Source organism: Castor canadensis, chromosome 11 (assembly GCF_047511655.1).
Source record: "Castor canadensis chromosome 11, mCasCan1.hap1v2, whole genome shotgun sequence".
Classification (NCBI taxonomy): Eukaryota; Metazoa; Chordata; class Mammalia; order Rodentia; family Castoridae; genus Castor; species Castor canadensis.
The window spans coordinates 25,730,534-25,756,636 of record NC_133396.1 but is presented as its reverse complement, the minus strand read 5'-3'; the positions used below and the strand labels follow the sequence as shown (position 1 = coordinate 25,756,636).

Sequence of the window (26,103 nt, the reverse complement as noted above, 5' to 3'; positions counted from 1 at the left end):
ACCACCAGGCGGTGCACCTGCGCTCCCGGAGGAGGCGCCAACGTTGGCTGGAGACACCAGGAAATACAATGGCGGCAGAGTCCCGCGTCCCCACGCCTTCCAGCTAGGATAGGACCCCATGAAGTTTCCCACATCTTTCCTGGTCGCCGGGGCTTAGCAGAGCACGGCCACCAGCGAAAGGCGGGGCTGCCGGAGACCTTCGATTCCACGACAGGAAGTGGGCACACGACTTCCGGCGCACGTGGATGACGCACGGCCGGGGCTTCCGCGTTGGGAGCCGGCGGCTGAGCCGCGGACGCGGAGCCCTGGGGTCCTGGCAGCCCAGTGGCCGCGGACCCAGGGCGGCAATGCACCGCCGCGGGGTGGGAGCCGGCGCCATCGCCAAGAAGAAGCTCGCCGAGGTGAGGGGAAGCGGCCGGCCCGCCTCTGGCCCTCGAGGCACAGAATTCCCTTAAATCGCCTCCCGGCAGAATCGGGCTTCTCCGGCGCCGGGGAAGTGAGTTTCTCCAGCTTCCAGTGGATCGGAGTGCCAGGATGCACACATCCACCAGTATCCCTGTCCCATATTTGACGACAGATGGAAACATCAATTCTATTCCCTCACCCTGTCCTTCCTAAAAAAAAAAAATACCAAAAAACTTTTCTGTTGTCTTTGTCTGACAGGCCAAGTATAAGGAGCGAGGGACAGTCTTGGCTGAGGACCAGCTAGCCCAGGTGAGTGAGTGGAGGGCTCCAGGCAGGAAGAGGGACGTAACAGGGCTGCTCAGCACACCTTTGATATAAACTGAATTGTTTAGATCGAACACAAACTAGGTGTCTGGCTATGCTGGATTTCTGGGCTGCTGTGCCCTTTTGGGAACTTGATAATAATAATAGCTAATGTCTCTGAGTGATGACAAGCTTATAAGATCCTATGCACTGTTCATTTTCTTCGTGATGCATACGGGGCAAGCACTGTACCACTGGACTATATTCCCTAACCCTTGTCCATTCCCCTCCACCCAACACTGGAGTTTGAACTCAGTCCCCTGAGCCATGTGCCCAGCTCTCCCTGTTTCCTCCTTTCTTCTTCTGTCCCTTCCTTTGTGTCCCCCCCTCTTTTTTGGTGGGGTGGGTGTTTGAACTCAGGGCTTCACACTTGTAAAACAGGCACTCTGCCGCTTGAGCCACATCTCCAGTCCATTTTGCTCTGGTTATTTTGGAGATGGGGTCTTGTGAACTATTTGCTTGGTCTTGAACCACGATCTTGTGGATCTCAGCCTCATAGCTAGCTAGGATTGAGCCGCCAGTGCCTGGCTGGATGTACTTTTTATGTGAGATTGCTGCTTGTTCTAACAGAGTCTCCTGATAGTTACTATCAGGCAATATGCTTAAGAACCCTTCCTTCGTAAGCTCCTGACTTTATTTACTTTTTCTTTCTTTCTTTTTTTTTTTTTTTGGTGGGGTTGACACAAGAGACTCCATTTTGGTTTTGACAACTTCCAGATTTCTTTTACACCCACAAGGCAGAAACTATCATTCCCAGTTTGTAATTGAGGACACTGAGGCATTAAGTAATTTATCCAAGGTTTCATGGGTAGTAAGTTGTAGAGCTATTTAATTGATTAATTATTTTGTAGGTGCTATGCTGTGTATCCTAGGCTGACCTTGAATTTGTTGTAATCCTCCTGTCTTTCCCAAGTGCTGGGATTACAGTGGGTCACCATGCCCGTAGCAAGAGATAGGTCTTACCATGTTGCTCAGGCTGGTCTCCATTCTTGGGCTCAAGTGATCCTTGCACCTAAGCCTCACAAGTAGCTAGGACTCTAAAGAAAAATGCACCACCACACCTGGCTTATAGTACTATTAGATTTAGGTCTTTTGGAATTTTACTTTATTATATTTTTTTGTGCTTCTGGGGATCACACCCAGGGTCTGATAACTGCTGAGATGTGCTCTACCATCAATTTATACCTCTTACCCAAGGCTTTTATTTTAAATGCCTCACAATAAAAGGAAAATGTGCCTAACCTGTGGCATCCACACCATCTTCATAATATCTAGATACACACAGGAGGCTGTGAGGTGGGTTCACTTACTGTCTCTGACACTTCCCTATTCTGAACATACTCTGAGTGTACTAGGTTATTATCACTGATGAAGAAGAGGAAGAGGTAGTTCAGTTAGAAAATGGGTCCATGAACTGAAGATAAACAGTTAAGACACAGGCTGTGCTTTGCAAAAGCTCTCCCTCATGGGGAAGATGGTGTGTACACATCAACTGAAGGTGGTGATTAAAAGAATGTGGAGTTTTCTTCAAGTTTTAAGTGGCAGGTGAGGAGATGTTGGACCAGGAGTGTTTACTTTTGCTGGGGTAGAAGTTCTTTGTTAATTAGGGAAAGAGAGGGGTAAATAGAAATAAAAGATGATAAAAGCCTTAAACCCATTGTATTTGGTTTTGGAATGCAGTGTGTCTCCCCTCCCCCATCCCTGAATTACTGATTTAGAGCTGATCCACAAGGAGGTCCATGACTCAAAAGTTAATAACCACTTCAATCCCAGGTCATGCCAGCCTTCATTCTTCCAATCCGGCCTGTCCATCAGTGGCTAAAGATTTCCTACTGTGGGAACACTGCATTCCCTCTTTCTAAACACAAAATGGATTATCAGGTGCACCTTCCATTTAATAACAATTTATCTAGGAAAAAGAAGAGAAGCACCACATTAGACATGCATGTTGATTATTAGCTACATCCTGATATTAGAACAGGGACAGGGGCTGGGAGTCCCTGGAAAAACACCTGCTTAGCAAGTACAGGGCCCTGAGTTCAAACCCCAGTATTGCAAAATAATATCTTTCTTAAAAGAATAGCAACATATGAAAAACTCTGTATTTTACAGATGGGGGAACATAACAGCATCTCATTTCTGCTGACAAGAGAACTGTGCAGGAGAAGCAGGGATAAAAAGAGAAGGGACAGTGAACAGAATAATGGTAGGCCTGAAGGAGACTGGTTATGTTAGATCTTCTCTGCCACTGGGCTAGGGATCTATTAGGGCTGCTGCTAATCTCACCCTTGTCCATCCCACAGATGTCAAAGCAGCTGGACATGTTCAAGACCAACCTAGAGGAGTTTGCCAGCAAGCACAAGCAGGAGATCCGGAAGAATCCCGAGTTCCGGGTACAGTTCCAGGACATGTGTGCGACCATTGGAGTGGATCCTCTGGCCTGTAAGCAATTGTCTAAAGGGGTCCGGTATCCTCACAGAAGCTCACCTAGTTGTCATCACCACTGTTGGAGCATCCTTTAGATGGGCCTGCAGGGAAATCAGAGGGTGTATCTTTAGGGAGTACCTGGCCAGGATGGCTCTTGACCAGTCTGATGGGGAAGATGAAGACACTGGAGTTGAAGCCGAGTAGCCTGTGTGCATGATCCTCCCTTGAATACTCTGTAGTAGTGGACTTCTTTATGGCATTTTCCCTTTTTATTTAAAAAACAAAAAAGGACTAGGGTATGGTTGATGTGAGGCTCTAGGATCAATCCTCAGGACCACAAAAAAAAAAAAAGAAAATAATAATGAGAGTAGGATCTGTTATTTAGCCAGTCAACAGAGCTGTATAAAAGAGGAAGTAGAATTCTCTTGATCCTGTTCTATAATTGTAGAGGTAAATACCGTTGGCAGTTTAAGCTACAAAAGGTCTCTGATTTAGGATGGCTCAATTTTGAGACACTACAAAAGCCACAGGCATTCACTAGAAACCATGCTTTGAATTTTGGTTTTTTTTCTCAAGCTAGTGTAATGGAATAGGTTACTCTCATTACTTTACCTTATACTTAAGTTTACAATGGAAGGACTGGGGGTATAGTTGAGTGGTAAAGTGTTTGCCTAACATGCACAGGGTTCAATCCCCAATAACACAAAAAAAAGAAAAGGTTAACAATGGGTTTAGGAGGACATGATCCCATTGTAAATTGAACAGCATTGTTACATCTTTCTAGATACTTTTCATGCTTGTAAGCTGTTTTTACCTATTTGGAATTATGCTACAATTGCTATTCTATTTTCATTTTTTGCTTCTGTTTTTGTTTTTGGCAATACTGAGGTTTGAACTGAGGGCCTTACACTTGCTAAGCAGGTGCTCTACCGCTTCCCACTTGACCCACACGGCCAGCCCTCATTTCTATTTTTTTTTATTTCGGTACCAGGTTTTGAACTCAGGGCCTACACCTTGAGCCAGTTCACCAGCCCTTTTTGTGTTAGGTACTTTTCTAGTTAGGGTCTTGAGAACTATTTGCCTCAGTTGGCTTCCTGAGTCAATCTTCCCAATCTCCACCTCCTGAGGAGCTAGAATTACAGGTATGAGCCACTGGTGCCCAGCCCTCATTTCTTATTTAATATTGTCTTCAATGAGTTTTTGAATGCCAAGTCCATGTATTTTTTCTCTTAGTCTTGTCTAGACCACATCTCCCAACATATTTCACCAAATGCTTTGGGAAAGAAAAATTCATTTTTGTATTCTCCTGAGCTAGGGTTTGTTATATAGCCCAGACTGGACTGGAACTCACTATCCTCTTGCCTTAACCTCCCACGCATTGGGGTTACAGATAAGCACCAACATGCCCAGTTTAGAAAGGAATATTTATTTATTTATTTATCGTGGTGTTTGGGATTAAATCCAGAACTTCCACATGCTAGGCAAGTGCTCTACCACTGAACTATAACCCCAGCACCAGAAAGAACCTTTAGGTTGCCCACCCTTTGGAACTGTCTGAGACTGTTCTTCAGCAAGACTTCACAGGTTCACAGGACTCAGGTTGTTTCAAAGGATCATTTTTGTTTTTTCTGAGACAGGGTCTTCCTATATAGACCAGGCTGACCTTGAACTCATTATCCTCCCACATCAGCTCCCAAGTAGCTGGGTTTACAGCTGGGCATCACCATACCTGACTCTTAAAGGATCAAGTACAGCTGGGCACCAGTGGCTGGTGCCTGTAATCCCAGCTACTCAGAAGGCAGAGATCAAGAGCATCCAGGTTCAAAGCCAGGCCAGGCAAATAGTTTGTGAGGCCCTATCTCAAAAAAGGCCCATCACAAAAAAGGGCTGGTGGAGACCCTGAGTTCAAGCTCTATTACTGCAAAGAGAAAATAAAAGGATCAAGTAACAAGTAGAGCAGGATTTAGGGCTAAGCAACAAGACTTCCCACAGGATACATATTTTAACCCAGAGTTGAAAGAACAGAAAAGAAAATGAATGAATAACCTAGCTTGTGTTTTTTTGTTTTATAGCTGGAAAAGGATTTTGGTCTGAGATGCTGGGCGTAGGGGACTTCTATTATGAGCTGGGTGTCCAGATTATCGAAGTATGCCTAGCCCTGAAGCACCGGAATGGAGGTGAGGTGACTGGGTCCTGGGGCCTGGGCTTTGGACTTCTCTGAGAGGGAGGAAACCTTGAAAGTTTTTCTTTTTTTTTTTGCAGTACTGGAGTTCGAACTCAGGACCTACACCTTTAACCACTCCATCAGCCCCTTTTTGTAATGAGTTTTTTCTGGATAGGGTCTCATACACTACTTTCCCAGGCTGGCTTTGAACAGCGGTCCTCCTGATCTCTGCCTCTTGAGTAACTAGGATTACAGGCATGAGGTACCGGTGTCTGGCTTGAAAGATTTTCTTTTCCATCTCAAGGCCTGCAAGGTCTTGAGACATATCTTAGCTGTTTCACAAAGTTGAGTTCATGATAAGTCTCCATGGTCAAGGGTAAATAGAATTACCCAAAAGATTGTATTCTTCAGAGATCTTTGCCTGGGAAGGTCAAATGCCTAGTCATTATACAAAATAATTGGAAGGTAGGAAGTAAGTCTTGTTGTCTGATGTGAAATTCATCTGGGTTATGGTTTTCGCATTAATCACAGCTGCTTTTTTTTGTGTGTGGTACTGGGGCTTTGAGCTCAGGGCTTCATACTTGCAAGGCAGGTACATGCTCTACCATTTGAGTCACATCTCTATACCCTTAGTTTTCGCATTAATAACCGTAGGCCTGTACTGCCTGTGTAAGGTATGGTACTGTCAATTTAGCCTCTCAGCTCCCTAAAATATTGCCTTAAAATTGGTCATCTGGTCCAGGTGCAGTGGCTCACACCTATAATTCTAACTACTCAGGAGGCAGAGATCAGGAGGATCGCTGTTTGAAGCCAGCCTGGGTATATAGTTCACAAGACCCTATCTTGAGAAAGAAACCCATCACAAAAAAATGGACTGGTAGAATGGCTCAAGAGGTAAGAGTGCCTGCCTAGTAAGCATTAGGCCCTGAGTTCAAATTCCAGTGCTGCCAAAAAAAATTGGTCATCTAGGTGGGCATGGTGGTTCACACCTATAATTCTAGAACTCAGGAGGATGAAGCAGGAGAATCCAGAGTTGAAGGCCAGTGTGGATTATATGCTCAACTCCATAGTTTTTGATTTTTAGACAGGGTCTCCTTATGTAACCCAGGTTGGCCTTGAATATGTGATCCTCCTGTCTCAGGTTTTTTGAGATAGAGTCTCACTATGCAGTTCAGACTGCTCTGGAACTCACTATGTAGCCCAGGCTGGTCTGGAACTCTTGATTCTGTTGCCTCAGACTCCTGAGTGCTAGAATTCAAGGTATGCACCACCATGTCTGACTGGCCACTTATTTTTTGCTTTTTTGAAATTTTTTTTGTTTGGTGGTACTAGGGTTTGAATTTGTGGCCTTGAGCTTGCTAGGCAGGACCTCTACCACTTGAGCCACATCCCAGCCCTTTTTTGCTTTAAGTTTTAGAGGTTTTGCCTTGGGGCCAGCCTTCTACAAAAGTCCTCCTTCCTGTGTCTTCCAGGTAACTGGGAGCTAGTTATTAGGAGAGAGGTGAAGAGCAAAATGGACTGGAGGTGTAGCTCAAGCAGTAGAGCAACTGCTTTGCAAACCCCAGTCCCACAAAAAAAAAAAAAAAAAAAAAAAAGAGAGAGAGAAAGGTAGAAGAAATTTAGGAACTAGAATGCTATTTGCTACTTACTGGAAAGACATAGCTGTCCATTTATTTAAAGTGGTTGCAGTCATAAAGGTAATCTCTCTTTTTTTCCTTTGGTGGTACTGGGATTTGAATTTGGGGCCTCATGCTTGCTAAACATACTTGCTATCACTTGAACCACTCTACCAGCCCTTTTTTTTGTGATGGGGTTTTTCAAGATATGGTCTCTCAAACTATTTGCCTAGGCTGCCCAGCTAGGGTAATTTCTCTTCATTTGCTTTCTGTCCCTTTCTTTAACAGGTCTGATAACTCTGGAGGAACTACATCAACAAGTGTTGAAAGGAAGGGGCAAGTTTGCGCAGGATGTCAGCCAGTAGGTCTTTGCCTTCCAACCCCTTGGAGTATAGGAAGAGCTCTTTGACTGGGGGTGGTATGTGTCAAGTGGTAAGAGTGCCTGCCTAGCAAACCCTAAGAAAACTGAAAACACAGAAATAAAAAAGAAACAAGGCTAGGGGTATAGCTCAGTGGCAAAGCACATGCCTTAGCATGTGTGAGGATTTGGGATTAATTCCCAGCAATACAAAAATAAAAGAGGACTGGAGGTGTGGCTGAACCAGTTAGAACACTTGCTTTGCAAGTGTGAAGCCCTGAGTTCAAACTCCAGTTCTGCAAAAAAAACAAAAACCCCATTTTTTTCTTAACTAAGAGATTATAACTGGTATACATTTTTGTGCATTAGCATTTTTTCATCATATATATGTACTTTTTTTTTTGGTGGGACTGAGGTTTGAACTCGGCTTCATGTTTGCAAAGCAGGCACTTTACTGTTTGAGCCACACCTTCAGTCCATTTTGCTCTGGTTATTTTGGAGATGGGGGTCTCGCTACTGTTTGTCCAGGCTGTCCACTGTCCTCCCAATCTCAGCCTCCCAAGTAGCTAGGATTACAGGTGTGAGCCACCGGCACCTAGCTATGTGTACTATTTTTTAACATAGCTTGGGGCTATACATGTTCTTGAGATTATTTGAGGACAAGGAGATTAGAGTGATCATCTGGAAAGGCTGGGGTCAGAGATGGTGGGGCTGAGATAATGGGATCTAAATTGACCTGGTTCACTACTCTCCGTGTGTTAATCCAATTTGAGAAAAGATAAATGGCTGTTTTAGATCTAGTTCCCAAAGAGCCAGTGCAGCATGATTCATGAAGATCTGGATTTATTTTTCATTCTTTTTTTTTTTTGGTGGTTACTGGGGTTTGAACTCAGGGCTAAGCAGATACTCTACCAGTTGAGCCACTCTCCCAGCCCAAGATGATCTGGAATGTTCAAAAAGAAAGTGATGACAAATTACTAGCTGCAATTTGCGAATTAAGTCTTAGGAAGAGAGTGGGGTCTAGAGCATTTGAATCAGTTTTGAATTTGCTCCTCTAGGTCCTTGGGAAGAGCATTCCAGTTTACCTAAGTCCTCTTTCCCTGGCTCTTAGGCTGTGCCAGGGGTGAGCCTCAGCATGTGGGCCAGGTGGATGGTCTGCACACTTTGTTTTTTTCAATACTCAAGGGCTTTGTGCCTGCTAGGTAGGTATTCCACAAGCCCTTTTTGCTTTGATATTTCCAATAGGGTCTTTCTTTATGCCTGGGCTGGCTTGGACCAAAGTCCTATTTATGTTTCATACGTAAGTAAGATGACAGGCACACACCACCACATACTGCTTTTTTATTGGTTGAGATGGGGTCTGTTGAACTTTTTGCCCAGACTGGCCTAGAATTGTGATCTTCTTGATCTCTGCCTTCCAAGTAGCTAGGATTATAGGTGTGAGCCACTGTGCCCAGCCCAGTATTCTTTTTGAGATAGGGTCTTCCTAACTTTGCCAGAGTTGACCTTAAACTGGTAGTCCTCCTGCCCCTGCAGTAGCTGGGATTGCAGATATGCACTGCCCAGCCCTTTTGAGTTTTCTTTTTCTCTAATTTGAATTAGTTGGCAACTAAGAAATCAGAAGATGCAGTATTACTGGGCTTGAATTTCCAAATAGCAGCAATCAGCTGTGTTGCCCCTTTAAAAATGAGTGAGCCTTTTTTTTCTTCCCAGTACTGAGTTTTGAACTCAGGGCCTTACTTTCTAGGCAGGTGCTCTACTACTTGAGTCATTCCGCCAGCCCATGAACATTCTGTAGTTTGCCACAGTTTACACTATTCTCTGCTGTCTGTTCAGCTTGCTCACATGTCTTGATGGACTCATTTTTTTACCTCTTCCTGGGAGGCGGAATGGCTGGTTTGCTGGTACCATCTCCCTTGAGTATCCAAGCACCATTTGACCCTCTTTAGCCACTGTTTTACTGACACAGTTGAATGTTGTGCAGCCGTTTGAGTGTTTTGTCAGGGTACCCCTACATGGGGCAGAGCTGAAACTATGAAATTGTCACATCTAATCTGCCAAAGGCCTTTAAACTGCTCTTTTTCACTGCAGAGATGACCTGATTAGGGCCATCAAGAAACTGAAGGTCCTGGGCACTGGCTTTGGCATCATCCCCGTGGGCGGCACTTACCTCATTCAGTCTGTTCCAGCCGAGCTCAATATGGACCACACCGTGGTGCTACAGCTGGCAGAGGTACTGTTGCATTTTGGAGTGTGTGAGGGGTAGCCAAGGATGGGAGTCTGGAGTGGTTCTCATCTCTGTGTTGTGGATGAACTACTCAGGCCTGTGCTGTTCAGCAGACATTTATTGAGCAGCTACAGTGCAAAGCACTGGGCTGGGCTGTGGGGCATAGAGAGGTGCAGTACAGTCCCTGCTCTCGAGGAGCTTACAGTTTAGTCAGGTAGACAAACATGCAGACAACCCTTTCCTGGGGTAGACAGACCCTCTGATGTCTTCTTAAACTACTTTGTGGATTCTTCAAAACAGAGTTTAAACTTTGCCATTCCTTGTTGCTCAGCATGGCTGAAGCTTCCCCAAATCCCCATGATGTGTTTAGGGAAGACAGTTTTCTTAATTCTGCAGTATAAAACAAAACTAAATAAGGGATTTGGCAGGGCAAGGGCTGAGTCTTATGATTAAACCCATTCCTTCCTATGGGTAATCATTCTGAATCTTCCCTGCACATCCTCTCGACTTCTGTGTGGAAGTCCAACTTAGTATGTTAGTACCTGGGAACTCAGTTTTAAAGAGTGAATCCACCAAACTCTATCACTCTGAAAGCCCCTTGTTTCTCTCTGCTGGGACCTTTGTTTTTCTGTGCTCTCAGGCGTGGCCAAGGGCAGCTTTTCCTCATCTGGATAATGTGCTGCTGCTTGTGGGCAGGTGCTAGGTTCTAAGGAATGTGTACCCTAAACTGACTTCATCCCCATTCCTCCTTCAGAAAAACGGGTACGTGACTGTCAGTGAAATCAAAGCCAGTCTTAAGTGGGAGACCGAGCGAGCACGGCAAGTGCTGGTATGTGACTGAATGACTCAGAAAAGATGGGCTGCTGTTTGGGAGGAGGTGGGTTACACAGGCAAACATTTTGATCTTGCTCTGCTTTTTTGCCTTGAAGGCTGCTGCTTCCACACAAGCAGTAAGCCTAACATCGCTCTGCTGATGGCACTGAGAAGATAGAACTCACTGAGGCAGGCCTCTGACCCTGGAGTGTATGGAATGCCAGCTGCCCCTGCTGCTGGGGACCAACACTCACTTGCTCTCCCTGACACATGGAACCTGGAGCTGCTGGTCAGGGGCTTAAAATAGTTAACACTGGAATAGTACAGAGTAAAAGGAATTAGTAGCTGCTTATGGTAACTATGTATCTCAAATTATATTCCGTTTATATAGTGTATAGTTTTATACGTGCAGACTTCCGGTACTGACTAAAGACTAATGAGAGAGAAAGCATGAGAATGAATCTTGGAGCCCTGGATTCAGTACCTTTTCCTTATCTAGGCAGTTCAGTCTCTAGACTTTGTTTATCTCTGAAATGGGAGAATGTAAATACGTGCCTAGCAGTATTGGACAGAAACAGCTCATCTTGAGTGTATTTCCAGCTTAGAACTGTGAGTCCACTCTAGTGTAAATGTGGGCCTTCCCATCTGTTCCTAGCAAGTCAAGTCACAGCAGCCTGAATACTGAGCTGTTTTGCTCCAGGGAAGTAGAGGTGGCAATTTCCTCAAGGCCAACACAGCAAGGTGCTGCAGCCCTGCTTTCTGTTGCCTCCTAGTATACCTTGCCAGCACTTTTTCACAACTTAGGCCGAAGCCAAATGGATCATTCTTGTTAGGTTGTGTCAACGCATGGAGGCATACCAGGTTATTTGAAAATCTCACTGAAGCCAGTGTAAGTCTGGGGAGATTGCTTAGCTCCCCTCCTTGACTCAGGGAGCCTCCCCTTTCTCAAGTCTCTCCTCCTCCTCCTCCTCCTCCAGGAACACCTGCTGAAGGAAGGGCTGGCCTGGCTGGATTTGCAGGCCCCAGGGGAGGCCCACTACTGGCTGCCAGCTCTTTTCACAGACCTCTACTCCCAGGAAATTACTGCTGAGGAAGCCAGAGAAGCACTTCCCTGAGTGTGGAGGATGCACAGCAGGCCAGAAGAGGGAGAAACCCGTCCAATAAACCTGGACAATACTGTTTATAAAAGTAAAGTTCCACGTTTTCTTATTTTCCTGAATATTTTTTTTTAAAGTGCCTTCACATTGCATCTTTTTTGGAGGAAGCCTCATTTATCCAAGATAACCTGAGTAACATAAATGACACCAAGCACATACAAATGACTTGCACAGAAATCTACAAGTTCACGAAGGAACTGGGCCCAGAACGCAGGCTATCTCCTGGCTAGAGGGTTTAGTCTTTCTGTAGCCAGGACAAATTACCTGTGCTGATTCAAACCTTTTCCTAACTCATGTTCCTTATTTGCACAGTAACAGATCCTCGTGGCCCAAATAGCAGTCACTCTGATTTCAGGCTCTAGGTTAGGAAACTCAGCTGTATGAAGGAAACCTTAGTCAGGAGTTAACTGGTGGCTAAGTTGGAAGAATGAAAACAATTCAGTTTGATGGTAATCAGTGAACCCTGTATTTTGTTCCTCAAATTCCCACTAGCTTTACCCCTTAGACTACCAGGTCCCTCTAGCTTTAATGATGCAGTGCCAAACTTGGAGACTCAGGTCTATTAACTCCAGAGCGCCTTTCTTCCTACATCACTGCTTTGCACAGTACAGGCTGGCAGGACATATTTACAGACATTTCCTTCTATGCACGTGGTCAGCCAAGAGGAAAAGCCTCTCCCCCAGAAAGCAAGCCTCCTGCAGCAAGCAGGAGAGGTGATGAGCAAAGAAGGTAGAGTTTATGAGTGCCAGTCCTGTTTTAACTGTTGAATTCTTCAGTAGTGCTAGTTCTGTACTTAGAAAACTGAAATCCAGTGGTTTCCCTGAGCAGACAAGTGCTTGGGTCCGTCTCTACTACTGCCTGTCCTTGTAGGATGTGCTCACTCCCCAAAGCTTCAGAAGAGTTTTCTTTGGAAGCCATTGAAGTCAAGGTGGCTTTCTCATTAGCTACCAGAACCACAGCTTCAAAAAGGGCCCCTCTGGTTCCAGTGTAAAACCAGTCATCAACAGTCCTGTTCCCCATTTCCCCACATAACCAAACTCTTCAGCTTCCCAACAACTCACTGTCCACTTTCCTGATAGTTTCTGGCCCAGGTGAGGTGTGGTGGCTAAGATACCTTTCTTCCTTTACATAAACCCTCCCACACCCACAGGTGCTTCCTCCTTCTGCCAAAACAAACTTTATTGCACCAAAAAGGAAAAAAAAAAAAACTTCATTTATGTACAGTCAGATATAAAGACATCTCTTTGACTCCTGTGCATATATTTCCTCAACTCAAGGTTAGGGCATAAAAGTCAGGCTGCTATGCCAGACGTGCTCTGCCCCATGGCAGGGCCAAGGAGAAGATTGTCACTTGAAAGTGGGAACACTTAAAATGGATGACAGACAATACTGGACCCACAGACCAAGGGCATTCTTCTCGGCCCTGGACTAGCTCCGGGAATGGAAGAGGGAAATTGGAAGTAGGGTCCCTTTTTGAGTCTCCATGTGAAGAGACCCAGGCTTCAGACATCCAAGACAAATTTCAGTTCCCAAGCACACCACTCCATCTCCACTTCCTTTGCTTCCCAAGTAGGATATCCTTAATGCCCTATCCCCTCCTCCTCAGTACCGCCCGTGAGTCACATGATCCACCAGGCAGAAACCTCCATAGCAGCGGGCAGGGCAGGTACACATTATCTTTTCCCTTCCATGTGGCTGGATGGATTGAGAATCACCAGAAGTACAGGGAAAACACATCAGATGGGAATGATGGATTCCCTTGATGCCCAGTATTACAGGGCACCTAAAGCACATTTTTTCTGTGCCAACCAGCTAAAGGATCACTGCAGCTAAATACAGAGAAGCAACAGAACCAGGCAAACACCCGTCAGAGAGCCAGTGACAAAGAGCAGCTGGGAGGGGCAGGGGAGAGAAAGGGTGGAGTCTCCAGAGTCCCAGCTCCAATTCCCTTCTGCCATTGACTACCCTTGCCCCCCCTCCACAAATCCCTGGGGGTTGAAGTGAGGAGGGGGACTATAGGCTGGGGTGAAAATACACAAGGACAGCCAAACAAAATGCAATAAAGACTACCATCAGTCTCCCCTGTACCCCACCCCCAGGAGCAATACCCTCATTGACTAGCACTCATGAAAATCTGGAAGGACTATTCTATGTAGTGGTTCTAATCCCACACACATTGTAGCGGCCTGTGTTGGGAACTTTGCAAATCAGTGATTGTGGGAACAGACAGTACTTTCAGGCTTTTTACAGTGCCTGGGCAGGCTTCACCAAGATCTGGGTTTTTGTCCCAGTCCCGTTTACCCTGTCTGAAACCTAAAACAGTGAGGGAATGGTGGGGGGGGGGGGGGGAGAAAGGTGCTCAGGTGCTAGGTAAAGCTTACTGATCAGCAGCCTAGACTCCACCACTGTTCCTTCTCTTTGGTCTGTCTAGAACAGTGACTATAAATTAGGAAAAACAAAATTATGCTGGCCTGTGGGGAATAACAAGGGAGGGGAGGCAGAGAGGAAAAGGGCATTGGGAAGCCCTGCTTCAAGACTGAAGACAAACAGAAATACCCAGACTGCTTAAGTGTCACAGACAGCCCCCACCCCAAGCTCCCTTCCAGATACCCCCATAAGTCACTTGGGCACACTCCCTCTTGGAATTGCAATTTCTGTCTTCGATCCCTAAGGAGCTGGCCCTGAAGAGAGGTGTGTTGGTTGTTTTGTTTTGCCAGAGGGCCTCACCCCAGGTGCTCCTGTAAAGGTACCTTGGCCCTGATCCAGGATGAACACAGCTCCAGGTGTTCCAGCGCCAAGGTCAGACTGGGAACAGCCCCCCATTCCCACACCCTGGGATCCGAGCTTGCTTGCTTCTTGTCATCTTGAGGGATGACATCAAGTTGGGAGGGAGATACACCCCATCCCTGGGGTGGGGGGAAGGGACTCTGCTGGGACTCTCAAGTGGGGGGAGGGGAGAGGGAGCAGGGTTTAAACCCTCAGGCTCCCATGCAGGTCTGTTTCTGTCCCAGATGAGCTGCTATCAGAGTCCATTTCAGCGTTTTCATTATGGAGCCTCTCCAGTACTTTCTGACGAATCAGTCCCAGGCGCATCAAGAGGGACTGGTAGTCAAAGTGGCCCCGCTTCTCTCCAAAAGGGTCCTGTGGGGGAAAGGAGACAAGGGGATGATAGATTTAAGTCTGGCAGCTCAGCCTGGTGAGAGCAGCCTTGGGCCCGTATGAATGAAATGCAAATTGATCTTCTGAGTCATGGGACAGAAGACAGCACAGCCCAGGCAGTCCCAAACAGTTCTGACTGCTATGGCACATTACTGCCCCAAAGAGGTCTAGCCTGGGCTGACATTAAAATGTGTTTGCATTCTTCAAAAGAAAGAAAATATGTACAAAGTGGCATGGCAGACATTTTACAAGATGTGGATGTTCCCCTTGGGGGATTTTACATGGCCTTCTGTGGGGCTTGTGGATAGCTAGGAAAGAGCAATTCAACACCAGGACTGTAGCCAGGCACCACTGGCTTACGCCTGTAATCGTAGCTACTCAGAAGGCAGAGATCAGGAGGATCCAGGTTTGAAGCCAGCCCAGAAAAATAGTTCTAGAGATCCTACCTCAAAAAAACCCATCACAAAAAAGGGTTGTAGGAGTGGCTCAAGGTTTAGGCCCTGAGTTCAAACCCCGGTACTTGCCAAAAAAAAAAGTCCAGGACTACAACCTTAAGTGTCCTGCTTCAACTAACCTCTAAAAACCAAAGAAAAGAATCATCATCCTTCAGTCCCTATACTCAAAAAGGACACTCTGCTTTTCTAAGGTCACAGGCGGGTCTAGAACACAAGAGTTTGTCTTGCAGATAAGCAACTGTAGACATTCCTATCCAGGCTTTTGGGCATTTTTCCAGAGCCATCTACCCTTGATCTTAGTTCTCATTCTAGATCAAAGATCACAGAAAGATTTAACTGTTCTTAAGATATCAAAAAATCAAAAATAGCTATGGTTGGGGTGGAGGGTATTAAAAAAAAAGTTTGAAATGCAATTTACAGACTTTGGCAGCAAAGTAGTGTGGCTAGACTTCAAACAAGTGGAGAGCTGTTTGTTTGGCAGTCACAAAAAGCTACACAATTCACAGTATTTCCTTCTTTCTGTTTGCTCCTCTCACAAAAACCCATTCCACACTTTTTCTTTTGCAGTATCAGGGACTGACCCCAGGGCCCTGCGCGTTCTAGACATGCACTCTACCTCTGATCTACAGCCCCCAATTCTGCCGGGGGTGCCAGTCACAGTCACTGTGACTGCAGCCCACCATTTTCACTCATGAGGCTTATAGTCCCCAAAGGCTGAGTCTCACCCTTATTCAATTTTCCAAATATTCCTTCTCTCATCCTTGACTCAATTTTGGCACCCCTTCCAAAACCATCCCTCAGCACAAGTTTTTCCTTCACAGACTGAACACTGGTAACGCTGCTGGATATTAGCAATGAGAATTCCTGATGAAGAACAGACTAGGTCAGGTGTCAACTATGTACTGTAAAAAAGGGTTCAGGCAACAAGTTAACCTCAAGTCTACCTTGTCCTTTGTTCTTAAGTTAGGCAGGTGACTAGGAAGTCCTTGAAAGGATAGGGTGGTTAATATTTATCAGCAGCGCTGGAGGAGACAAGACATCTATCCTACTGTTGGACAAGTAGAAATAGCCCAAGAGCTGGAGAAAACCTTATGAGATCTTAGTCAGGGGCTGGAGATATGGCTCAGGTACTCTACTGAGCACCTGCCTAGGAAGCATGAAACCAAGTTCATGCTTCCACCCCCCGACCCCCAACTATGATTTGGATAGTTGACTAAGATCTCTTAATTTTTTTTGGCAGTATTGGGGTTTGAACTCCAGGCTTTGAAAAAGTGCTCTATTGCTTGAGCCACACCTCCAGTCCATTTTGCTCTGGTTATTTTGGAGATGGGGCCTCCCCAACTATTTTCCCAGGCTGGTCTTGAACCTCAATTCTCCTGATCTCAGCTTCTCAACCACCAGTGCCCTGCTTACATTTTATTTTTTACTGGTACTGGTAATTGAGCCCAGAGTCTTGTGCATGCTAGGCAAGCCCTCCACCACTGAAGTAACACATTGCCAGCCCTTTTTTACTTTATTTTGAGACAAGATTTTGCTAAGATACCCAAACTCTTGATCCTCCTGCCTCAGCCTCCAAAGTAGCTGGGATTACAGATATGTACCTCCATTGCCCCAGCCAAGTCATTCCATTTTCCTTTTTTGGGAGTACTAGAGTTTGAAATCAGGGTCTTCCACTTACTAGGCAAAGCACTTGAGCCATGATCAAAATCTGCATTTTATTGGAAGCAAGAACACAGTTCCCCAGTAGAGGCAGAGAACGAACAATTGTTTATCACCTTTGGAAGAGGAATCTCAACATATGATGGTGTACATACACTATTTCTCTAAGCCAACTTTCTCTGTGAGCCCCCAAAGTTAGAGATAGAATTCCAACATCTCTTATCAGCTCTAAGATTCTAAGAGGGCTGAATGTTCTTGGGTTGAAAACACTACTGACCAGGAAAGGAAGGAGTTCCGCCCTAAAGGGTAGGATTCAGACCAATCTACTGTATGCCATGAACTAGAAACCAACTCCATATGACTTCAAATCAGTCTCCTCTCTAGCCCTCAGTTCCTCAAATGACACAGGTTCCTTTTAGCTCTGACATTCTATGAGAGATTTGGAGTCACCCTTGGGAGGGGGATTTTACATGGTGTGCTGTGGGGCTTCTAGAATTAGCAGCAGAGATTGTATTACCTGCATAGTCTGGCCTTGAAGGTGCAGGCGATCTTTGCAGGCCACCTCATAGAAGTCATAATACTCCAGAAAGGACTTCTCCATCACTCCTCTGGAAGATAAACAGAGAAGTTAGCAACCTGCAAGCACAGGTCCCCCTTTTACTTTCTAATCTTAATGCCAAATTAAACAGTGAGAGTTCCTAAGCCCAGATTTGGTTTCCCACACAGATCTTTAAATGAGAAATGGAAAAAGGAATAGATAACTGACTACCACTCTGATTTCCCTTATAATTCAGCACTCACAAAAATGAGAGTGCCTTTAATATTTACCATCCAAATCCCAACCTCAACTCATGCCATGCTCAATCTCCACTGTTTCCATATGCCATCACTAATCTCAAATTCTACTTAATATCCTCTGTGAAGTTTAATTAACTCTGACTTACTTGGTACTTTCCAAGAACTGAGAAACTCTCTGAACTTCCTCTTGGGGCTGTACTTCCTGAGCCACACCTCCAGTCTATTTTGCTCTAGTTATTTTGGAGATGGGGGGGTCTTGTGAACTATTTGCTCAGGCTGGCCTCAAACTGTGAACCTTCAAATCTCAGCCTTCCAAGTAGCTGAGATTATAGGCAGGAGCCCGGCATCTGGCTTAATCTGCAGCTCTTTAAAAGCATGAATCAAGATGGAGATAGTGGTCCATGCCTGTAGTATCTCCGTACTTGGGAGACGGAAGCAGGTTTGAAGCCAGCGCAGGCTACATAGTGAGACCCTGTCTCAAAAAGACAAGAGCTGGGGGGCTGGGATGTAGCTCGGTGGTACAGCGCTTGCCTAGCATGCCTGAGGCCCTGGGTTTGATCCCAGCACCAGAAAAGAAAAAAGACAAAAAAAAAAAACCTCTCCCCAAAAAGACAAGAGCTGGGAATGTAGTTCAGTGGCAGTGTGCTTACCTAGCTCTTACAAGGCCTAGGTTCCCACTAACAAACAAGGAAAAAAGTATGAACCACATCTTTCCTTCTTCTCTACCTCCCTCAACAATGAACTCTGCACCAAAGGCCCTCACAGATGCAAATTAAATCTCCAAAAGGAATGAATACCCAGTGGGTCCTCTTAACACATACCGTAGAGGTTCAGGGCAGGGACACTTTCCTTCCATCATGTCACAGACTGCAACTCTGATGGTCTCATGTCGGATACATTCGTTGTAGTTTTTGCTGTCTCCTGGATGTCTTTCCTGTAATTTGACAGATGCCATAATATCAAAAAAAACCACAATTTAGGCAAAGAGAAAAGCTAATGTGAAGATACTTCAGGATTAGTACAGGGTATATGAGCCAAGCCATGAACTAAGAGGATCCCTTTCCCACTGAAGAACTAAATATTTATTTATTTGCGGTACTGGGGCTTGAACTCAGGGCCTTCACCTTGAGCCACTCCATCAGCACTTTTTTGTGATGGGTATTTTCAAGATAGGGTCTTGTGAAATATTTGCCTGGGTTGGCTTTGAACTTCAATCCTCCTGATCTCTGCCTCCTGAGTAGATAACATTACAGGTGTAAGCCACCAGCGCCCAGCTAAAAATTGTTCTGTTTTGTCTGTTTGTTTATTTATTTTTGGTGGTACTGAGGTTTGAACTCAGGGCCTCATGCTTGCTAGGCAAACACTCTACCACTTCAGCCACGTTTTCAGCCCCTGAAACCTTTATTTTTGAGACTCTTTACCTCCCCAGATATACTAACAGCCATCCTGCTACAGGTCATTTGACCTATAATCAGCAAACTAGATCCATCAAATTTTCCTAAGCTACAATAAAAAAAAAAATTCCTGAACTGGCCAGGCATAGTGGCACATGCCTATAACCCCAGCACTTAGGAGGATGAGGCAGGAAAATGAAAAGTCCAAGGCCAGTTTAGGCTACAAATACCTGAACCTTAAGTGAAAGGTCTATCAGGCATAGATAAGGATTAAATGAGAAATAGCCACATATAAGGGTAATAGTGGGCTGGGTGCAGTGGCTCACATCTGTAATGTCAGCTATTCAGGAGGCAGAGATCAGGAATATCAAGGTTAGATGGAGATCTCCATCTCAACTAGTAAGCCAGGTAGTGGTGACACACTCCTGTAATTCCAAATAAACCTGGAGACAAAGGTAGAAGGACCACTGTCCAACATCAGCAAAAAAATGCCAGACCCTACTAGAAAAATAATCTAAAGCAAAAAAGGGTTGGAGGAGTGGCTCAAGTGGTAGACCACTTCTGAAACAAGTGGAGTTAAAATCTCAGTACCAAAGAACAAAAAGTGACAGTGAGACATAAAGGTATAAATAAAATTAGGAGTATCTGTGGAAAAACCTTTAGGCATTAGCCAGTAAAGGGTGCTTCCTGCCAGATGCTGGTGGCTCACACTTGCAATCCTAGTTTCTTGGGAGGCTGAGATTTGGAGGATTTCAGTTTGAGGCCAGCCTGGGCAAATAGTTCGACTGACCCCGTCTCTAAAATAACCAGACCAAAATGGACTGGAGGAGTGGCTCAAGTGGCACAGTGCCACTTTGCAAATGTGAAGTTGAGTCCCACCAAAAACAATAAAAAAAGGGGGGGGGGTGTGCTTCCTGGTTAACTCCTTCACATGTGTATAGGGTTCTACCATCACTGAACCAAACTGTAAGTCTATTAGGAAAACTTGAGATTTTTCAAAAGAGAAACTCCAAATTTAGGGGTGGGAGAGTGAGTAAGTGATAGAGGGCATGCCTAGCATCCCCGAGGCCCTGGGTTTTATCCCCAGCACATATACACACACAAAGTTAAAAATCAATTAAAGCTGTTTTAATCACTGAAATGAAATTATTTTCTTTTGAAAATATATTGGAACTTTTTCTGTAATCATGCCTAATTAAGAAAGAAACTTTGGAACAATGGCAGAACTTGGGCCCCAATGCAAATCCTGAGTCCTACACTGATCTGTGTCATTATGACAGTTAATTAGCATCCCTAAGCCACCATTATCTCACTTGCAAATGGGGGCAATATTTACCTCAAACAGTTAGCATCAGAATTAAGTAAAAAATTATCATAGAAACCTGACAGTGTCCAGCACATAGCATACCCTAGGAAAATGTGTTTCCTCCATGTTCTCTTTGGCAGTGCTGACTATAGAGTATTCTTGTGTTAGCTAATGACCAGTTCCCTTGGCTCCACAGGTAACAGTACTTCGTAACTCCAGAATGGCTGGCTGGGCAGTAGACACCAGAGAGCACCTTATGGGGATGCAGCGGAATGTAGGCACATTCAAAAACTCACTGGCTGCCACCACCCCCAAAAGAGGAAATCATATTAATTTCCAAATGACTGCATGCACTACTTCCACTCTGTAGATTAATCCAAGTCTAATATTTAACAGCATTATTGTAATTCTTACAAATAAAGAACGTATGTGTCAGCTCTGCCCGGTAAAAAAAAGAAAAAGACTTATGCAGATCTCTTAAAGCCCCCAATGTTGCAGGCCCCAGAGTTGGGCCTACATGGTCTTACCTGTTCAAAGCCAGGCTCATTGTGGTAGGGGTTTTCAGTCATCAGAGACTGAATGGAGATGAGCACGGAAGAGATGCTCTGGGCTGGACTCCAGGCAGGGCCAGTCCATGTACTGCAAACACAGCAGAGTGAAGGGAAGACTGTGAGGCAGACAATGACCAGGGAATCCTGACAGCAGCAGCAGCAACAGCAACACTGTAAATGACTCACCAAAAGTTTCTCTTTCACTATCAATACTCTGGAAATTCCTAGTCTCTGCCTCACTCTCATAGAGCAGAAATCAGTCAACTGTCTAATGCTTATATCAAGTGGGACTGAAGAAAAGAAGGGAGAGCAAGCAAGCTAACTTTGAAGGGATTTTCTTTGGACTAGAAAAGAAATAGTGACTAGTGAAGGTTATCATGTCAAAATGAAAGACATAAGTTAAGAAAATAACTCTAAAGGTTGTCTAAATGTTAACCTCTGTGGACCTCAAAGAGCTTATTTATTTACTTATGAGTGGTGACGTAGTGAAGGGAGAACAGTTGAGCAGAGGCACACAGGTGACTGAAGCCATCTGGTTAGAGGCCATGTGGTAGGGTTGATGATCAGGGATCCAACTCTGTATCAAGCCCACAAGGAGCACTCTGAAGACCACACAACTCTGCCAAAGGACAGGAAGACAATATAGGGCACTTCTGGACTGTGGAAGGTCTGAAATACCAAAATTGTTCCCCTCTTTCATAAACCTCATCAAGTATTAAGGGGAGGCAGCTTGGATGTTAATGACATTTACTTTTAGCTCAACTGACAAGATGGCATCGGAGCTGGAAGCTGAACACAACCTGAGCTAGGGCTAGCTTATTCAAGTTAATTGGCTACTGCCCTTTTCTGCTACACTAGGGAAAGGCCCAAGTCAGCTGCACGCAATTTTAACTTCTTCAGAGGCTGCTATGGGCTTAACACTCCAAGACTTTACATGCTTGAGAATTCCAGTCAACAAGGTCAACACTCATTCCATTACTTTTGTCAGCAGCCCAATAAAGCTAGTAAGAGTAAGAACGTGGGAACTTTCTACTTTGAGATTTTTTTTTTTGGTGGGATGGGAGTTTTAACTCAGGGCTTCAAACTTGCAAAGCAGGCATTGTGCTGCTTAAGTCACACGTCCAGTCCTTTTTGCTCTGGTTATTTTGGAGATGGAGTCTCATGAACTATTTGCCTGGGCTGGCCCTGGGTGGAGCTCCTCCTGATCTCAGCCTCCCAAGTAACTAGGATCACAGATATGAGCCACTGGTGCCCAACTTACTTTTGAGATTCTTTAGGGCAAAATTTCAATTTCAGATAGTTTCTCTTTTTCCACCCAATACACTTCTGCCACTTTTGCCCTACCACTTTCCTTTCCCTGTTCCTCCTATGAGCTGGTATCTACCCAAAATAGCTTTATATTAGCCTAATGAGGAAGAACCTATTACAAACACACTTTCGTTAACTAATTTCATAGAAAAGCAATGACTAAATTTCCTTACCACCATGGGAGATACACACTCTCTCACTAGCACAGACAATTATGTACCCTAATAATATAAAGGACTTCTTTATATTCTTTATAAGAGGTTCTTTATAAGAGAACCTCTTATAAAGGATTCTCTCATTGTCATAATCCTAACAGAACATGTTCCTGGATTAGAGTTAAAAAAAAAAAAAAGAATCGTATCTCCACTATGCTTCAACTGCCTCCCTCCCAGCCCAAACCTGAAAATGAGTTGGACAAAAAGAAAGAAAACATGATCACCAGTTTGGGCAACTTTTTCAATCTTCAACCTGTACTTGAGCTCCACCCTAGGAAAATTTAGACAATAAAAAGACCAACCCTGGGGGTGGGGGAAGGGGGGAGAAATGACCCAAACATTGTATACACATATGAATAAAATAAAAAATAAATTAAAAAAAAAAAAAAAAGACCAACCTAAAACATGCTAGAAGACATTTCCATTCTGTGTTTTTAACACACAGGCAATTAAAACAGAATAAATGAGAACTCCATGAAGCAAAATCTCAGTAGCATCCAGGAAGATACACTTGAAATCTGTTTCATATTTGATGTCATTTGCAATCTCAGACATTTTCAATTATTAAAATTATCATAATCATTCTTACCACTACTGCCTCCAAAGGCACTCACTGAGGCTCAAATAAGACACCTAAAAGCCTCTCAACCTGTTTGGGAGCGAATAAGGCCCCAATGTCCTAAGGGAGTGGTTCTCAAACTGGAGTGTGCAGCACAAGCACTAGATAGCCTGTAAAAAAGACTGCTGGCCCCACCCTAGAGTTTCTGATACAGCAGGTCTGGGGTGGGGCCTTCAAATCTGTAGATGCTGCTGCGGCAGTTCGGGAACATTTTGAGAACTATTTCATAAAACATCCCTTGTATGTAATACTTCAACTTCCCTTCTTTTCATCTATAATGGTACAAGTCATATACCTTCCTGGAGAGAACTGAGAAAAGCCACTCAATCATATTCTATGTTGTGGTTCAGATGAGGCACTCTGGTTGATAAATGCTGGCCTAGAGTAATTATTTGCTAACAACCAACTTGGCCACTTAGAAGTCTCCTCTTACCCTAGAATACTCAAGCAGACTTTCCCATTGCGGTAGAAGTTGGGGTTGAACCTCACTGTGTTATTGCCTGTTGTCATCAGTTTGACCCGAGGTGGGTGGATGGGATAGTCAGGCGGACACCGAAACACGAACAGGAAGAAACCCCCTTCATAAGGAGTGTCAAATGGGCCTGTGATCAATGCGTGAATCTGTAAAATAAAACCCCATCTTAAAATTGTGGGGTGATACCCCACCCCAACCCCTCCTTGGCTTCCACCTGCTACCCCTGCCAGAAGCAGGGCCCAGTCTGAACAGCCTGTACTCACTCATATAAATAGGCTTGGAATTTTAAGAAATTCCATTACAATGGAGTAGCATCATACTCAGGTAAAGCCCAAGGTAAAACCCAAATGTCATCAAAATTGCCCTTAAGTGTCCCTAAAATCTCCTTAAAGCATGGTTTGTGTGTATCTCCCTGATGAGTGTTATTTACAACAAGTGGATAGAACCATCAATGTGTAAAATAGAACACACAACTGTAAAACATGGTCAGCATTTTGAACATTAAGCAATCAATGCATATTTTTACTGAGTTACGTATGTTTGGATTTGTCTAGGTTAAACATAGTTGCATATGATGCAACTCCACCCTACGCTTATATGGCACAAAGGGGAAATAAGATGAATGGAAAAGAGGAAAGAAAGGGACTGAAGGCCACAGCACTAGTTTAACAGTGCAGAGCTGAGGGTTACGGTAGATGCTTAGGGTGTTTGCTTGCTTCCTCCACAGAGATCAAACCTACTGTGGAGAATGTGGATCAGGCAGCATCCAGCTATGTCAAAGATGCAAAAAATAAGTGGGAAAGCCCAGGGTCCCCATACGGCCTTAGAACTTCCCTCAACTCTATTGGTTTAAAAAAAAAAAAAACAAAACAGTATTCCTTCATACAAAATACTAAATTTTTTTCTCTACAAGCCATAATTATTGAACACAATTTCCCTTCTTAAAGGGAGGAAAACCTGAGCTGACTCAAGTTGTATTTCTTCTTCTTTGAAGGTTCGTAAGCACTTAAGTCTGCTCAGAATTTGAACAGCAAGAGGAAAAAATTGACCTTGCAATCCCAATCCTCAACCAACCTTGCCTGGTAGCATCTGAGGTTGTAGTCTAGTCTGCAGAGCAAACTCTACTGGTTTCAACATGGCATCAATTCTGGACCCCAGCGATTAGCATATTAACACTAGTACCTGACTAGGGACAAGATGTCCCAGGAAAAACATTTCCAACCATATATAAAGAATTAAAAATCATTTTAGAAGGAAATCTATTCCAAACAAAAAAGGACATAAAAATATGAAAGCTGAAGTTTTATTGTATGAAATTTGAAACTATTTGGAGTTTTCACTAAAAATAACACTAGATTTAGGAAACTGATTTCTTCCCAACATCAATTTCAGTGCAAATTCACACCCGAGGGTAGTAACAATAAGTAGCCTAGATACTTATGACATTATGTAGAAAGCTTTCTCTGTCTGTGGAGGACAAGAAAGGAATGGTCTTTGGGGTGAAACAGACATTTAAAATGAGCAGTAATAGGAGGCTTAATGCCCACTAACCACAAACTCTTCAGCCTAGTGGACCCTGTTCCCCAACCTTCCCCGTGTTGTAGCATCATGGTTAAAGTCAAAAGTGACAAGATGTGCAACAGACAGGGTGACTATACAATTTATCATCCTGAATGGAGCATTTTGAAAGGAAAAGAGTGGCCTATTAGTAGTTTAGTTGGGACAACAGGATGAACTGGGACTTTTCAAGTCAACCAGTATCACTGTGTACCCTTATAACAGACACTTGTTCTAGGCTCACTGTGTGACCTTGGGCAAACCACTTATTTTCTTGGGGTCTTGATTTCTTCATCTATATAACCAGGTGAGCTGAACAATCTCTTGTAGGCTCTTTCAACGTTTTGGACCCAGTTTCCCAATAATCCCCCATCCCCTCATCAAGTTACATACCTTAGTCATGTCAACAGTATCAGGTACAACGAACATTCCTGGAGGCGGCTCCTTATAAATGGACATGATATCCCTGTATAACACCAAGAGGAGGTGGGGGAAGGAGTGAGGGAGGAGGGAAAAGGGGAATCCTGAGTAGGACAGCTGTTACTACCTCAATGAGGCCAGGATTCGAGAAAGTGGTGCTTGGTACCACAAATGTTTGGACTGTCCTTGTTGGCTGAGAAACCTCAGCTGAGTACTTGTCAGGCAGGCAGAGAGCAAATTATTATCAAAAGGGCATTGTTTCCATAGGAGGAGGGGAGGGGGAGGGGAAAATAAGCAGAGATCCCCACGGCATCAGATGTCACCTGGAAAAGCCACATCCCATTTACTCTCGCTTCCTCCCACATGGGAAATTCATTCACTTCCCACTTCTGAGAGTCCCAGGTACTACACTGAATGGTAAGATTTTTTTCTTTTTTTTTTTAGTAACTGAGAAGGCATAATAACTAAAAAACTAGTTCCATAAACCATACAGTGGACCCTTGTTGATAAAGGGATTATATAAAGCCAGCAAGCCAGTAAGAAGCAAGACTATCATGGTCTTCTTGCCTAGGAAACTAACAGAGTAGAGATTTCTTCATGTTGGGGAGAGAGGAACCCTCTGAAATCCTCACATCTGGATGACAACATGTAGTGACT

At 44.4% G+C, this 26,103-nt stretch overlaps 2 protein-coding genes and 1 long non-coding RNA gene across 4 annotated transcripts in view; 2 read left to right on the top strand and 1 right to left on the bottom strand.

The window, feature by feature from the left end:
• The first annotated feature begins 242 nt into the window (after window positions 1-242).
• Snf8 (SNF8 subunit of ESCRT-II) lies at window positions 243-11,582 on the top strand. 2 transcript variants are annotated; one of them, XM_020186548.2, is made up of 8 exons: window positions 243-401; window positions 664-714; window positions 3,072-3,210; window positions 5,268-5,372; window positions 7,264-7,336; window positions 9,425-9,566; window positions 10,315-10,389; window positions 11,351-11,582. In XM_020186548.2, the coding sequence occupies exons 1-8, from the start codon at window positions 246-248 to the stop codon at window positions 11,486-11,488; spliced, it is 879 nt and encodes a 292-aa protein (XP_020042137.2). In that variant the 5' UTR covers window positions 243-245; the 3' UTR covers window positions 11,489-11,582. The 2 variants fall into 2 exon arrangements, with proteins under 2 accessions (XP_020042137.2, XP_073902061.1); XM_074045960.1 differs by lacking the exons at window positions 243-401; window positions 664-714 and adding an exon at window positions 2,881-2,974.
• The window catches only part of Ube2z (ubiquitin conjugating enzyme E2 Z), an 18,199-nt gene continuing 1,756 nt past the window's right edge, over window positions 9,661-26,103 (bottom strand). The window contains exons 2-7 of the mRNA XM_020173942.2: window positions 25,420-25,492; window positions 23,428-23,615; window positions 20,829-20,940; window positions 18,423-18,535; window positions 17,321-17,411; window positions 9,661-14,671 (exon numbers count right to left, since the gene is read on the bottom strand). Of these exons, the coding sequence (XP_020029531.1) occupies window positions 14,501-14,671; window positions 17,321-17,411; window positions 18,423-18,535; window positions 20,829-20,940; window positions 23,428-23,615; window positions 25,420-25,492 (748 nt within the window). The 3' untranslated portion in view covers window positions 9,661-14,500. The remainder of the gene's footprint in view (window positions 14,672-17,320; window positions 17,412-18,422; window positions 18,536-20,828; window positions 20,941-23,427; window positions 23,616-25,419; window positions 25,493-26,103) is intronic.
• The window catches only part of LOC141413750 (uncharacterized), a 14,288-nt gene continuing 13,904 nt past the window's right edge, over window positions 25,720-26,103 (top strand). The window contains exon 1 of the long non-coding RNA XR_012438622.1: window positions 25,720-25,863. This is a non-coding gene — a long non-coding RNA (uncharacterized lncRNA). The remainder of the gene's footprint in view (window positions 25,864-26,103) is intronic.